The 15,374-nt window shown below is 39.9% G+C and overlaps 1 protein-coding gene across 5 annotated transcripts in view; it reads left to right on the top strand.

Annotated features, from left to right (window-relative positions):
- The window catches only part of LOC121326896 (CMP-N-acetylneuraminate-beta-1,4-galactoside alpha-2,3-sialyltransferase-like), a 90,073-nt gene that overhangs the window by 50,927 nt on the left and 23,772 nt on the right, over positions 1–15,374 (top strand). For 3 of the 5 annotated variants that reach the window (XM_041270526.1, XM_041270525.1, XM_041270527.1), the window contains 3 exons: positions 1,186–1,249; positions 3,996–4,091; positions 6,690–6,876. In XM_041270526.1, the coding sequence (XP_041126460.1) occupies positions 1,186–1,249; positions 3,996–4,091; positions 6,690–6,876 (347 nt within the window). Of the gene's footprint in view, positions 1–1,185; positions 1,250–3,995; positions 4,096–5,367; positions 5,710–6,689; positions 6,877–15,374 lie in introns of those variants that run through there. The other 2 variants (XM_041270528.1, XM_041270529.1) reach the window with 2 other exon arrangements.

Here is a 15,374-nt window from a genome sequence, read left to right on the forward strand (position 1 = left end):
CTCAGCTGTGTTCTTGTTAAATCCTATCAAAAATGATCAGTGATACATAGATAAATTCAGCCTCTTGCATAAAGAACTAAGGTGTCTGGACACCAGTGATTTTCAGCAAGAGAAGTTTCTATGCTAATCAAGCAAAACAGACACACTGTATTGTAGCAAGACTTGTTTTATTAGGAATGTAACAGCTACAGCTCATTGTAAATTCCAACAGGCTAGTTACTTGGCAGTCATCTTCTGAATGACCATTTTAAAAGCTCTTGGTCTTTTTAAGGCTTCAAGAAAGTGTGTTAGTTTTTGTTGAAGCTTCATTGTTGTTCTTCCTCTGTTGAAATCCTTTTCTTAACTTTGCAGTGAATATTATCCGCCGGGCCAGTGTTCTGGGATCTAAAGGGTTAACAATTAACTTTTTGTTTGTTTTGTTTTATCAAAGTTTATTAGTTTAGTTTGAGTTGTGTCTAATAGAGAGTATTTACTCTAAATATTTAGTTCCTCTGGGATAAGAGCCCAAGGTCTCTCATAAGCCTAATCGCTGGTATGGATATAATTTAGGGTTTTTGGTTCACGTCTGAGATTAACCATAATAAAAATAACAGAAAGGCCACAGGAAGCTCACACAGTCTGCAATAAACAAAACAGGACCATTGCTAAATGTTCAGGAAAATTAGAAGAATGTGCACCACTGTAGAGCAACTCAAGTGAGCAGTTTAGCAAGGCAGTGACATAACTGCATTCTCACAGTGCTGGAGAATGCGCTTGTTTAAAAATGACATTCCTAACTGAGGGTGTTTTATGGGCTTGTTCCGAAGCATGTAGTGTAACCTCACTGAATTTATGTCTACCACTCATGTTTGGTCCCAAATGGTCCCTTTATCAGATTTGAAATAACAATATTAAAAAAAAAAAGGCACTGATGTTTTCACAACCTGTGCAGTGGTGAAACAGGTAAACCTTTTTGTTTTTGGGTTCATTAGTGTGCAGGGCTGCCTTTCTAGGTTACAGTGAGTGTGTGTTTTTTTTTTTTTTTTTTGTTCAAGTTAACTACTGGAGAACCAAAATGCCTTGACCCTGAAGATGACTGCAGTATGTTTAGAACAATCATCAAGATATTGGGTGTGCTGGTGTGTTGAAAATGATGGATATACTGATCAAAAGTGTCGAAACTTTTTTTTTTTTCCCCCCCCACAGAAAAAGTAATCGACAGTATTTTGGCTCTCACGAAAAACTACGGGCTGTCCTCTGCTCTGGATAGGTAGGTGTGGTTGTGTGTCTGGGAAAGGGTTTTGGAGGGTGGGGAGTTCTGTTGAATGAAATTCTCTTTCCAGAGAGCAAACTGGGGAGAAATTAATAACATTAACTTGGCTTTTCCCCTTGGTTGTGCAGCCTATGTAAGGAGCTTGTTTTGTCTCATCTGAACAGCACATGGGGCTCCCTTTTAGTTATTCACTGTTGAGTACAGAGAGCTCAAGCCAGCTGAATTGTGTTAAGATCCCAAGGGGAACTGAGTAAGTGACATGCTGCTCACAGATCCCTGTGCACCACTGTATCCTACACATAGAGAAACAGAGACACTGATGTTATAAGATGACTACTCAAAGATGTACTGTTTGTGTAGAGTTGCAGTAAGCTCTGATGGCACCCGTGTGTAGCTTTGCATCTTCCATCGTCTGTTGAGGTATCGGCGTGACATAGAGAGCCCTTGTATTCCACTTCAGGGACCTAGCATCGAAAGAGGCCATTCTGTCTAACATACAGAACCACTTACGGGTTTCATTGTCAAGTCTAGATTACTTAACCAGGGAGCAAGTTGAAGTGGTTATTTATAACGGAATTTATTAACCTGGAAATTCCAGAAGCACACTGAGAAAATACCTCTAGACATTGCTTCTAAATTAATTGCTCCAATCCAACAATAATTATTTGGATTTAATGGTAAACCAGTAAAATACTTTGTCCAATACCTGTAGTTTATAAGGTGGTGATAATTACTGCCATCAGTCTGCCACCATACAACCTTGGAGTCTGATTTCTTCAGCCTGAATAATACCACCACCCAGCCTTGCTTAGCTTCAAACAGGTGACAAGCTATTTGTGTGGCTGACTTCTGAGGAAAATCAGGTACTGTTGGTTGCTCCAAGAGGGTACTTTCCCCTTTTGGGCCAGTGAAGTCATTATGTCAACTGTGGACATGAAAGATCTCCTGATACTTGTGGAGAGGAGGAGTGTTAACCCTGGTATCCTGGTTAAATCCCAATACAAATCTGTAACAATCTCGCCTGGTTAAAGCTTCCCTATGCTGGCTTTACCCCTGTATGTAGGCATTTCACCTGACCCTAGGGTGAAGCCAAGTGTAGTTAGAATTGTAATCCAATTATATTAATGTTTGCAAAGGCTAAGAGCATTGCCATCTAGTAGTGGGATATCTGATAACTTATATTGCGACAAGTGTTTCATTGTATTTTTTTGCTGTACAGCTCAGACAGGATAGAGAGGAAAATATTAATAATCAGCACTGCAAACAGACAGCCTGCCAAAGGTAGTAATACCAAATACTATGTTTATAACTTTTTACAAACTGTTCAGTTATTAGCCCCTTCTTCTAAAACTATGTATTTTTGTTACAGTTTATATTTTGCTCACGTTGAAAGTCTTAAGGATATATAAATATATATATATATATATATATATATATATATATATATATATATATATATATATATATATATATATTTTTTTTTTTTTTTTAAATCTTTAGGCAAATAAAACTATTTTGATTTCCCCATATTTAAGTACCCTTTGCTGGTATTAACCTCAGTAAAGTACTCTGTTAAGTGTGCTTATGTGAACCCATATATATGGAACAAATGTATAATATATTCTGCTGTCTGCATTCCCCAAGCCAAGCTTATGAGCAAATATGTTAAGGTAGCAATTGTCTTTTATTTTTGGTCTGGTCTCCTAACAAATATCTGTTGTCTCAATTCCTTATTTTTAAAGAAAGAAAGAACAAAGAGAAGTCGATTTTCCTGTGAACTAACCACCAATTACACAGGCGTTCTTTTCAGCTCAGTGTTTCCAGTCCCAGTCCCTTAGCCTCTGACTTTGGGGTAATTTTTCTGGTAACACTTGACCCTTCTTGGGTTAGTCATATACTAGCTTACATCCCGTGCTTGTAGAAAGCAGTCAGACCTACTGCTCCCAATGCATTTTCTATATTTGTCAGCAGATTAATGTGGGAATATTTTGGGTAAATATGCTTTTCTGTAAACATACAGCCTTAACCTTGTGATCACACTTAGACATTCCGTCTTCCTCCGACTGCTGAGTGGGGGGCTGATTGTTCAGGGGGGAGGATCAGGGTCAAAGGCAAGGGCAGCACGCAGATCAAGGCTGGAATGACCTTCTGGAGTAAGAGCATTAAAAAAAAGAGAAAGGTCCAAACCTGCCCCCCAATCTGTTCTGGAGACCAGATTGGAAAAGTGCAGTGGTGTGAAGCCTCTGAAGTAGTACACATCACTGTGCATTCAGAATCTATGCAAGGCTTGGGTCAGGGTCTTTCTTCTCAAAGACACCAAGTTCAAATCTAATTCCAAAAATTAAATCTAACTATCAAAAAGCCAGTGCCTGCAATCCCTAGTGGGACCTGAGTCTGAAAAGGATGCTATTGTCTACCAGTTTCTTTTAGTTTCACAGTTTTCTTTACAAACTATCGAATACCTTAACATTTCACCCTTTTGATGTAGTGTCTTTCAGATGTGTGTATAAAATAATATCATGTTCTCTAATCAAGATTATTAGTTGAAAGGCTACTTTTTTTCTTTCGCCCTTTTTATCCCTACTGGAATAATGCAATCTGCTGCACCTGGGTTTGTTGCCAGTACCGTGTGTGTGTGTGATGAGATTCTTGCTCTCTCTCTACACTGAGACTCCCTTGAGCCCTGTTGCACTATTAATGGGGTACCTACTGCAATTAAATGAATTCTCTTTTTCTTCCCAAGTATGAACTGTAAAACATGCATCATTGTTGGGAATGGAGGGATCCTTGCCAACAAGTCTTTGGGGTCCCGGATCGACGACTATGATGTTGTTGTACGGTGAGTATGCAGGAGGGTATAATAAAACTGCATGTTTCCAATAAAGGTGGAAAAGACTAGAATGCTTTCCTGTTGTGAACAAAATGTGTAGCGAAAGCATACTAGCATGAAAAAGTACAATTATCCAAGTGAAAAAACTGTAAAATAAGGCACCGATTTGCAAACTGTTCATAGTTGCGGCTTGTTGATAATCCAATTACTTTGTTAAACGCAAGCGTTTTGTTTGATATTATGAAAACCCAGAATTGGATTTGCATTTAGTTGATTCGATGCAGCGATGAACAGATAGGTAAGTGGATGAAGGTGGTATCTAAGTTTGGAGCGACTGATGGACGGACGGACATACAGGTGTGCATGTTTGTAGTTTTGCGCAGTGCTAATCGAAAGCACATGCCTCTCTGTGTGAGCATGGAGAGGGGGCAGCAGCTCCAGCCTCCTGGGGCACGTGAAGCACCATTCCTCTGGAGGCCAGCCTTTCAAGTGCTGTCTCCCTGAGCCTTAGATCTTGGTGTCTGCCTGCCTGACATGGGACTGGGAGCATCACAGTTCTGACCTCCAGACAACTGGAACTAATAAATTCACACAGCCAAAAGGGATCTACTTGCCCCCTAGATCATGATGGGGGGGTGGGGGGGGTGTTATGATGGCGACAGGCTAAAGCCCTTGTGTAGCCACAGTGGCTTAATCGTTAACAGCAGGGTGAATATTAAAATATTACTGCCTTGCTGGTTATCTTTTTCACTCCTATGATTCCTGCTCTCCCTACTAAGCTTTGATTTATTATTCCATTATTCTGTCTGGAAACTGTTTGAGGAAATAGTTTAATTCAGTAACAGTACCTGCTTTTGATGAAATACAGTTCTAAAATCAGGCAGGAGGAAGACACATTCTGGGTGGTGCAAAATTGAAATGAGAACACGTTGAAAAAACTTCTGCAAATGGCGGAAACATGCAGTATGGTCATTCTTGTTTAGCTGAATGAATAAACTGATTTAGTCTGTATGTAAAGTGTAATTTCATGAGAGACCTGGAAATGGATCTGACATGGACTGCCTTTCTGTATAATAAGTAATTATATCTTCTTTTTTTTTTTTTTACTTATTATATATGTAGTATAATTAGCCTATAATGTAAATGTATGTTTGTGAATAATAATGCTCTTTATTAATTAATCTAGTATTGTTACACTGTCAGTGTAACAATTGCTGTCAGTGTTCTAGCATCACCAATAACCCCACTCCCCAGAGCCTCTAGCCAAATAACAATTGTATTACAGGAAGAAGAAGCGGTGCCCTTGGAAATTGCTGTGGGTCTCAAGCCAGGGATTGACACTCAGAAATTGATTTGTTGGGAGGTACAGACTGGCAGCACCTGCTCTGCAGTGTTAGAAACATGTGCTGTCAGCGCCCAGCCAGCCCCGGGTCAATGCAGCTGGGTCTGTTTGTGAATCAATAACATGGAAATTGAGCAGGATTAACAAGGTGACGAGGGGGAGCGAAAGATCAAAGCAGAGAGGGAGATAGCCAGACCAGCACGGAGATGGTAGAAATAAAGGGAGATACGATATCAAGCGACTTTGAATAGGAATGTTTTGTGGTTTTTTTTTGTTTTTTTTCTTTTGTTTCTTTGTTGGTGTATCTCCTGTAAACTAGAAGTTCTTAAGCCACTTCCTGTTTTTTTTTTTGTTGTTTTTTTTAATAAAAAATACATTCTGAAAAATGGAATAAGTTATTTGTACATTCTATTTTACATTTAAATATACAATGATAACTGAATATAATTTTTGTTTTGAAATTGTAAACAAATACAGTATTGTTTGAGCACTTGGAAGACAATCAATGCAGTTTGAGCCGTCAAGGTTAAGTAGAGGCTAAAGACGCACTGACACCATGAGCATCGAAATCAGGCTGGCAGAACACAGCCCGACGACTAGATCTACAGTAGTGCCCACATGGATTTGTTGGCTCCCAGTGCAGCATGCTAATTGGAGTTGTGCAATGCTGGGGCAATTTCTTTTTTGTTTAACCTGCCACTTTTCCCACTTCAGAAACAGCAACACTAAATTGTACAAAAACAATACATGTTTATAGTTGCTGAACAGCTACGAGATGTAGGAAATGGTCGTGCCTGGCTGCAATCGTAATAAAAAAAAAAAATGGGTCTTCAACATTTGAATCTGGTTTTGTGTTTTTCTTGCGGTTGGATTCACAGGTTGCCAAAAGTGGTTGGCTACGTCACACAGCGCAGTGTGCAGAAATTACAGTACAGCACTGTTACATGCATTTCTGTTTTTGTTTATTGCATCTATTGAATCGGCTTTCTAATTCAAATATTAATTGTGTACCGCTTTATTATGAAAAGCCTGTTTCTAAGTACTGCTCTACTAGTACTGGTTCCTGTAAAACAATTAAAACTGCTAAATACTGTCGTTAATCAGCACAAAGATTTTGGAGATTTTAATCTTTTTCTTCTAGATGACAAGATGTATTTTGGTTTAACACGTTTATTTTTTTTTATATGATATGGTGGTATGGTAAGAGCCTTCACTATCCAGGTCATACTTTTATAGTTGATAATGATGCACTCCTTTATCTACAGGTTGAATGAGGCTCCAGTGAAAGGATTTGTGAAAGACGTGGGTTCAAAAACAACAGTAAGGATCACGTACCCTGAAGGAGCCATCCAGAATCCTGATCGCTATGAGAAGGACTCCCTCTTTGTCTTCTCCGCTTTCAAACCCCTTGACTTCAAATGGCTAAAGCAGATTGCATCCAAGGAGAAGTTGGTGAGGGCTGGGGCTTTTGGTGGCTTTGCATGGGTTCCCTGAAAGGTGGTGGTGGGGTGGTGGGGGCCACTGATGAGCTGACGTGGCACTTTATTTTAGTATTACTTAAATGCTTTAAGATTTTCTTAAGGATATTGCTCACCGAAATTAAAACATAAAATGTTCCTTTGGGTGACAGCAGTTTTTACAACTTTAGGTTTGTGTTTATACTTTCATCTGATATCTGCAAGCCAATGTAGTTTTCAATGGTTTTTGCAATGGTTGTGTGTTAATTGATACTATATTAATGCAGTGTAGTGCAGGCGTGCTCATCTCCACAGATTGCTTGCTCCATTGGCGGTGAAGCTCAGCTCTGCAGCACCCAGAGGCTGAAGCGCGGTTTGGGATTATCTGCCTACAGCGGCTGTCTCTAAACTAAACTAACTGCTTTGAATCTGCTTGAATTCTGAAGATTCATTCCAACACCTCCTTCTTTTCCCCTCTTCCGAGTTTAAATTGTGTTTCTGTCCTTTTGTGTGTGACAAATAATAAAATACATCAGTCAAGGTGACTGACAGCTCCTGAATTAGTGCCTAAATTGGCTGGTTTGTTTGACTGACTGACCGTCCTTATCTACCTTCATAAAGCTCAAGCAAAAGTGGGAAAAGTAACGAGGCACTTCTTTGACTTTTTACTGTCATTAAAAAGCTTGGTTGCCCATAGAATGTGGAGCCCAGGTCCAGATATTTCTGTTTAATTCTATGTAAAAGCAGAGAGAGATTTCTATTTTTACTTTCATTTCAGTGTAACACCTTTCATCAAGTTGCATTTTCTTTTGTTTTTGGCTTTTATATATATCAGTGATATACACCCGGAATGGTGTTCTCTACCCAACCTCCTCTTTGGAATCCACTCAGCTCACTTTGTCAGGAGGGGTGAGACTCTTGTCTGAGTACAAAGCAGTGTAGCTCCATGGGCATGTGCTCAGCATCATAAACAGTGATATGAGAGCATCAAATTAGAATCTACTGTTTTTTATGAAATCTTGTTAAAGCAGAAGGAATCATGGTCATGAGAGCTATGGCTGAACTGGGATGTCCTTTCTCGAGATTTTGACTTTGGTTAATCTCCCATTTTCATTGCAGCCTTATCCATTGTTTATAACAGAACCCTGCTCCTTGTAGACAGTAATGCAATTTGGTATTTAGTTTAGTCTTCAAAATAGGCGAAGTTCAGAGAATCCCCTAGCCCTGAAAAAGTGCTTTGGATACTCCATTGGTAGAACGTTTTCGTGAAACCAAATACTGTTTGTAATACAGTTCAAGGAAAACATGCATTATGGCTGCATGAACTTAACAGGTTTGGATGGTATTTCCCTATAAAAATGCACGGTGCAGCATGCTTTAACCACTTTGTTTCTATATATAGAATACATTGTCAGTGCCTTTTGTATATTTTGTATAACTGAAATCTGAGCCACAACTATGCTAGTGTGCACTGGATAAACATAGTATACCAAACCCTGTGGTTTGACCGAGTTGGATTTGATGGGGCTGGTTATTTCAATCTGCCTTCAGTTCTGTAAAGCATCTGGTATGCATAGAAGATACCCCTTACAGTGAATTTGGACCAACATTTTCCATGAGACGAATAGTGCTTTGCACCTGGGCTTAATGTTTCTGTGCCATAATCCCCTTTTGAATAACCTGTCAGGGTTTTCCTAGTTTCAGCTAGCCAGAATGTGCAACATTCATTGGGTCCAACCCACACAACTAATTATGAGATGTCCCTACACTTGGTTAACAGAGGGGATAGTGCTTTAATCTCTGAAGAAAACAAGCAAGCCAATACAACTCCAAATCCCTAGAAGGCTAGTTTGTCATTGTTCTGCTACTTTGATTTGGGTAACAAATTGCCAAAATAGCGTACATGCAGGTGGTCATGGCTCTGTGTAAAAAGCTTTTGCACTTTATCAGCGCACATTAGAAAGTTGTGTTTTAAGAGACGTGTCTGCCGTTTGGTTGGAAATGTAAAGGGAAATGACAAAAGCTCATAATAAAATCCTAATTGTTTTATTGTACTAGAAAAAATATTAAACAAGCAAACAGTCTATTCAGGAAAGGCATGTCTGACTGTAGAGACAATCTGCTTTAGAAAATGACATCTTTTGACTGTGTTTAGTCCAACAATACCCCTCCCTTCTCTCCTTTCAGCAACCAAGAGTAACAAAAACTTTGAACTGTAGCATGTGGGAGCTTTGAAGTATCGGATTCAGAAGTACCCTTTGTGGCGCATTTATGTTTTCTGATGGAAAGAATGTGTGGGGGGGGGGGATTTGAACTCCCAGTATCTTCCTGGTAGACTGTGTATGAAAACCCACCCTCTGGGCCAAACTTTACACAACACTTATTTAAGAGGAGTGGCCCGAGGCCCTTGAGTCTTGCTCTTGTACTTGGTGTGACCAGAAATGGTACTGGTACTGTGTGAAACACAGCAGTCTAAAGCCCTTTCATCCATCTCTAAGAACCCACAATTGAGATGTTGTTTTTTTTTTGTTTTTGCTCTGGTCAGAATAAATTTGGACAGAACACATGATGAGTTCAAGAATATAAAGGACATTTTAACATGTACAGACATTTTAGTATGTACAAACATTACCTATTCATACTTGAAAATGTCATGTGGAAGTGCTCTGTGTGGCTTAAATGGTAGACATAACATAAGAACATAAGAAAGTTTACAAACGAGAGGAGGCCATTCGGCCTATCTTGCTCGTTTGGTTGTTAGTAGCTTATTGATCCCAAAATCTCATCAAGCAGCTTCTTGAAGGATCCCAGGGTGTCAGCTTCAACAACATTACTGGGGAGTTGATTCAAGACCCTCACAATTCTCTGTGTAAAAAGTGCTTCCTATTTTCTGTTCTGAATGCCCCTTTGTCTAATCTCCATTTGTGACCCCTGGTCCTTGTTTCTTTTTTCAGGCTGAAAAAGTCCCTTGGGTCGACACTGTCAATACCTTTTAGAATTTTGAATGCTTGAATTAGGTCGCCACGTAGTCTTCTTTGTTCAAGACTGAACAGATTCAATTCTTTTAGCCTGTCTGCATATGACATGCCTTTTAAGCCCGGAATAATTCTGGTCGCTCTTCTTTGCACTCTTTCTAGAGCAGCAATATCTTTTTTATAGCGAGGTGACCAGAACTGCACACAATATTCAAGATGAGGTCTTACTAGTGCATTGTACAGTTTTAACATTACTTCCCTTGATTTAAATTCAACACTTCACAATGTATCCGAGCATCTTGTTAGCCTTTTTTATAGCTTCCCCACATTGTCTAGATGAAGACATTTCTGAGTCAACAAAAACTCCTAGGTCTTTTTCATAGATTCCTTCTCCAATTTCAGTATCTCCCATATGATATTTATAATGTACATTTTTATTTCCTGCGTGCAGTACCTTACACTTTTCTCTATTAAATGTCATTTGCCATGTGTCTGCCCAGTTCTGAATCTTGTCTAGATCATTTTGAATGACCTTTGCTGCTGCAACAGTGTTTGCCACTCCTCCTACTTTTGTGTCGTCTGCAAATTTAACAAGTTTGCTTACTATACCAGAATCTAAATCATTAATGTAGATTAGGAATAGCAGAGGACCTAATACTGATCCCTGTGGTACACCGCTGGTTACCACACTCCATTCTGAGGTTTTTCCTCTAATCAGTACTTTCTGTTTTCTACATGTTAACCACTCCCTAATCCATGTACATGCGTTTCCTTGAATCCAAACCTCGTTCAGTTTGAGAATTAATCTTTTGTGTGGACTTTGACAAAAGCTTTCTGGAAATCTAAATAAACCATGTCATATGCTTTGCAATTATCCATTATCGATGTTGCATCCTCAAAAAAATCAAGCAAGTTAGTTAGACACGATCTCCCTTTCCTAAAACCATGTTGACTGTCTCCCAGGACCCTGTTACCATATAGGTAATTTTCCATTTTGGATCTTATTATAGTTTCCATAAGTTTGCATATAATAGAAGTCAGGCTTACTGGTCTGTAGTTACCTGGTTCAGTTTTGATTCCCTTTTTGTGGATCGGTATTATGTTTGCAATTTTCCAGTCTGTCGGTACCACCCCTGTGTTAAGAGACTGCTGCATGATCTTGGTTAGCGGTTTGTAAATTACTTCTTTCATTTCTTTGAGTACTACTGGGAGGATCTCATCCGGCCCAGGGGATTTGTTTATTTTAAGAGCTCCTAGTCCCTTTAACACTTCTGCCTCAGTTATGCTAAAGTTATTTAAAACTGGATAGGAACTGGATGACATGTGGGGCATGTTGTCAGTATCTTCCTTTGTAAAAACATTTGCTACTTTTTATTCTTCATCTACGATTTTGCCCTTTGTATCTCTTAAACATTTAATCTCCTCTTTGAATGTTCTCTTGCTGTTGTAATATTGGAAAAACATTTTGGAATTGGTTTTAGCTCCCTTAGCAATGTTCATTTCTATTTCTCTCTTGGCCTTTCTAACTTCCTTTTTGACTTGCGTTTGCAGTTCTGTGTACTCTTTCTGCGTACTTTCTTTTTGGTCCTTTTTTAATGCTCTGTAAAGTGCCTTTTTTCGCTGAATATTTTTTTTAATTGATCTATTAAACCATTTTGGCAATTTAGTTTTACATTTAGATTTGTCTACTTTAGGGATGCAATTGTTTTGCGCCTCTAGTACTACATTTTTGAAGAACAACCATCCTTCTTCTGTGGGTGTTTTCTCTATTTTACTCCAATCTACTTCTGTTAGTCTCTGTTTCATACCTTCAAAGTTTGCTTTTCTAAAATTGTAAACCTTAGCTTTAGTCATTACTTTTGAGGATTTAAAAAACACTTCAAATGAGACCATGTTGTGGTCTGAGTTTGCCAGTGGTTCTCTGACCTCTGTTTTAGTTATTCTATCTTCGTTATTTGAAAAGACTAAATCAAGGCATGCCTCCCCTCTAGTTGGTGCCTTGACAAATTGTGTTAGGAAGCAGTCATTTGTCATTTCCACCATTTCTATTTCATCCTTCGCGCTACCCACCGGGTTTTCCCATTTTATTTGGGGGAAGTTGAAATCCCCCATTAGTATGGCTTCTCCTTTGCTACACGCATTTCTAATGTCATTGTATAACAGATTATTTTGCTCACCGTCTGAATCTGGCGGTCTATAGCATGCTCCTATTATTATGCCCTTTGAATTTTTGTCCGTTATTCTGACCCATATTGATTCGGTTTTATTTTCTTTGTCCAGGTTTAACACCTGGGCTTCAAGACTGTTTCTTATGTATAGCGCTACCCCTCCTCCTCTTCTGTCCTGCCTGTCTTTCCTATACAGTGTATACCCACAAATATTATATTCGTCCCCATCACTCTCAGACAACCAAGTTTCTGTAACACCTATCACATCATAGTTACTTGTTAGTGCAGTAGCTTCAAGTTCTAGAATTTTGTTTCTGATACTTCTAGCATTTAGATAAATTTAATGGTTGTCTTACCTGAGTTGTTGTCCTTGTTTTGATGCGGTCTCCCTTCTGTTTTTTTGTTGATTTCTCCCCCCTTCCTTTCTAGTTTAAATGCTTCTGAACCTGCTCGAGGATCTTTTCTCCAAGTAGACTGGTTCCCTTGTTATTTAAGTGCAGTCCATCCCGTCTATACAGATAGTCCTCGTTGTAGAATGTGGTCCAATGATCAAGATAGGTGAAGCCTTCCCGTGTGCACCACATCTTCAGCCATGCGTTTTGATTAATTATTTCCAGCTGTCCATATGGTCCTTTGCAAGGTGCCGGTAGTATACCAGAAAATACCACAGTTTTGGTTTTCTCTTTTAATTTCCTTCCTAGCTCTCTGAATTTGTTTTGCAGGGATTTTGGTCTGTCTCTTCCAATGTTGTTTGTACCGATGTGGACGACTACTACCGGGTCGTCTCCTGTTCGTTCTAGGAGCCTGTCCATGTTCTCAGTGATGTGCTTGACCGAGGCTCCCGGAAGGCAGCACACTGTTGTAGTAAGGGGGTCCAAACTGCGAATTGAACTTGCTGTGTTTCTCAATATGGAGTCCCCAACAATCATGACCTCCCTTCTTTTTGCTGTCTGGTCACCACTGTCAATAGGGTCCTGGATGTTGTTCCTTTCATTCTCTTGTTGTTGGTTCTGCTCATCAAAATTCTGAAGTGACTCAAATTTGTTGGTTGTTTTGATTTCTGGTGGTTGTGTTTGACGAAGTTTCTTTTTTTCCCTGCTTCTGCCTACCTGAACCCAGCTGTTCTGACCTTCTATCTCCTTGGTGGCTTTCAGTCTGTTAGGGGTGATGCAGACTTCCATGAATTGTGGGTGTGCCAGTTCCTCAAGATCCTGTTGCTATCTCACTTCTTCCAGCTCCATTTCTAGCATACTTACTAGTTTATGCAAATCCTGGATCGCGCAGCACTTTACTCACACTTGGTTTAGCTCCGCTGGGTTTTCTCGGATTTCCCACATCAAGCAGGTGTCGCAGATTACTGACTTGAAGACCATGTTGAGGGTTTTTTTTTTTAAGTTTAGTTTCTTCTGCAGCCGTCAACCTGCTTTCAAACTGCTTCTAAACTGCTCTGTACTTTTCCACGCCTGTACTTCTCCCACTCGCTGTCGCTTCCACTCGCTGTCGCTGGGAAGACTGCCTCGTTTAACTGCGTTGTTCTGCTGTGGTGTTGGCTCCTCCCCTCGCCCGTGTCTCAGAACGGCGCTGAATTTGAATCAGCTGCTCCAAGTTTCAGCTTGTTTGTTATCAGAAAAACACACGCGGCTGTTTGACTTTGAGCTGCTGCTGTGTTTCCCCAATGTCCTCCGTTTTCTGATTAAAGCAATTCAAGATGCAATTTCTCCTTACTGCTTCTAAACTGCTCTGTACTTTTCCACGCCTGTACTTCTCCCACTCGCTGTCGCTTCCACTCGCTGTCGCTGGGAAGACTGAAGATTGAAGTTGAACCTGTTAACTCTTATAACAGTCTTGTAACATTTAAAACTCCAAGCTCGCGTTCTTCAGTGTGGAGTCTAAGAGACTTTCACTAGTGGACTAATTTAGATAAGGTTTTCTTCAGTCATACCATAACACATGCAGGAACCAAGTTGAGGAAGAAATCCTCTGGAATCCAATCCAATAAGTTGTTGGCTGGTGTTCTACTGGAGAGCTGATATATCTAAATATACCGCCATTACCCTTTTTTTTTATATCTGTACCTATGAAATATACTCTTAAAATATAAAAACAGGCACCAATACCTTAAACTGACGTCTCTCTATTTCTCTTAGAAACGGTCACTGTCTGGGCTCTTTTCATTCAGCTTGACATTTACTTGAAGCTTTGTAGTCTTGAACCGAAAGGTCAGGGGATAGAGCCCAGTCTGTGAGCAGCCAGGCATCTCAGGCAAAACTCTTACTGTACTTCCGAACAGCAAGCGCTTTCGCCTTGCCAGTTTCAACCCGAGACAAAACTGTTTTACCGGGGAGAACTCACCTCTGGCAGAAAGTAGGGTTGAGAATTTTCAACCCAGGATAAAGCACTCTCCTCAGGTTGAAAAATTAAAAAGTGAATTCAACAGGGTTATGCTCGGCTCGGGTGGAAAACGGACATGACAGTCGGCAAAACAGGCGTCAAGGGCAAGGTTCACAGATCTGCGTGAGGTTGTAAAAATAAATAAATAAGTAAGTAAATAAAATGGCAAGAACGTTATGGAGCTCCGGGAGTTGCTCAGCCTTTGGGCAAATGAAAATATCCAGCGGCAGCTGGATGGAACAAAAATAAACTTAAAAGAAGCATCCGGGATTGTGATTGTTGTAATGGTAACCTGAAAAGTTTACGTCTGGCACAGAGCACACACTGACAGCGCCTCCTCCTAGCTTGTTGTACACAAGCCCTCTTTTGCAAAATCATCCAAAAAAAACAAATGAGCCATGTCGGAAGCCATATTGGATATTTACTTCCGCCACTTTGGTTTACACAGGATGAAAATATGCATTAAAACAGTCCTGTCCAGCCCTTGGGCAATTCTTAACCCTAGAATTGTAGAGCACGTGTTGTGGTGGTGTAGTGTGATAAGCCCTCGAGTTTGTTTGTTTGTTTGTTTGAAATTTATCTGACTGGGAGCGTTCTAAGACTTTGGGGGGGCTTTTCGGTAGTTGAGGGACAATGACTTCCTGAATTTTGAATCTGCAAGGTTTTTTAACCAATGACAAACCACTGCTGATGGTGGGTCTGTAGCTTAAACTTGCTCTACGCCACTGTCTGGCCTCATTGATATTCCTTTAAGCATGCAAGTGTTTTTCTAAGCACCCAAAGTTTGTTTGAAAACCATGGTAGAGCAGATGAGGTCACTGAGCAGAAAAAAAGAAAAACAGAACTACTTTATACATAATGTTAAACAAGTTAAATAACCCTGAGAAGGGTTAAGAGTTCCTTGCAGTCCCAGATTTGCTGTTACGGTCTTTGGATAATAAGAAAAGCTGCCCCATATT

This window comes from Polyodon spathula, chromosome 14 (assembly GCF_017654505.1).
Source record: "Polyodon spathula isolate WHYD16114869_AA chromosome 14, ASM1765450v1, whole genome shotgun sequence".
In the NCBI taxonomy this organism is placed as follows: Eukaryota; Metazoa; Chordata; class Actinopteri; order Acipenseriformes; family Polyodontidae; genus Polyodon; species Polyodon spathula.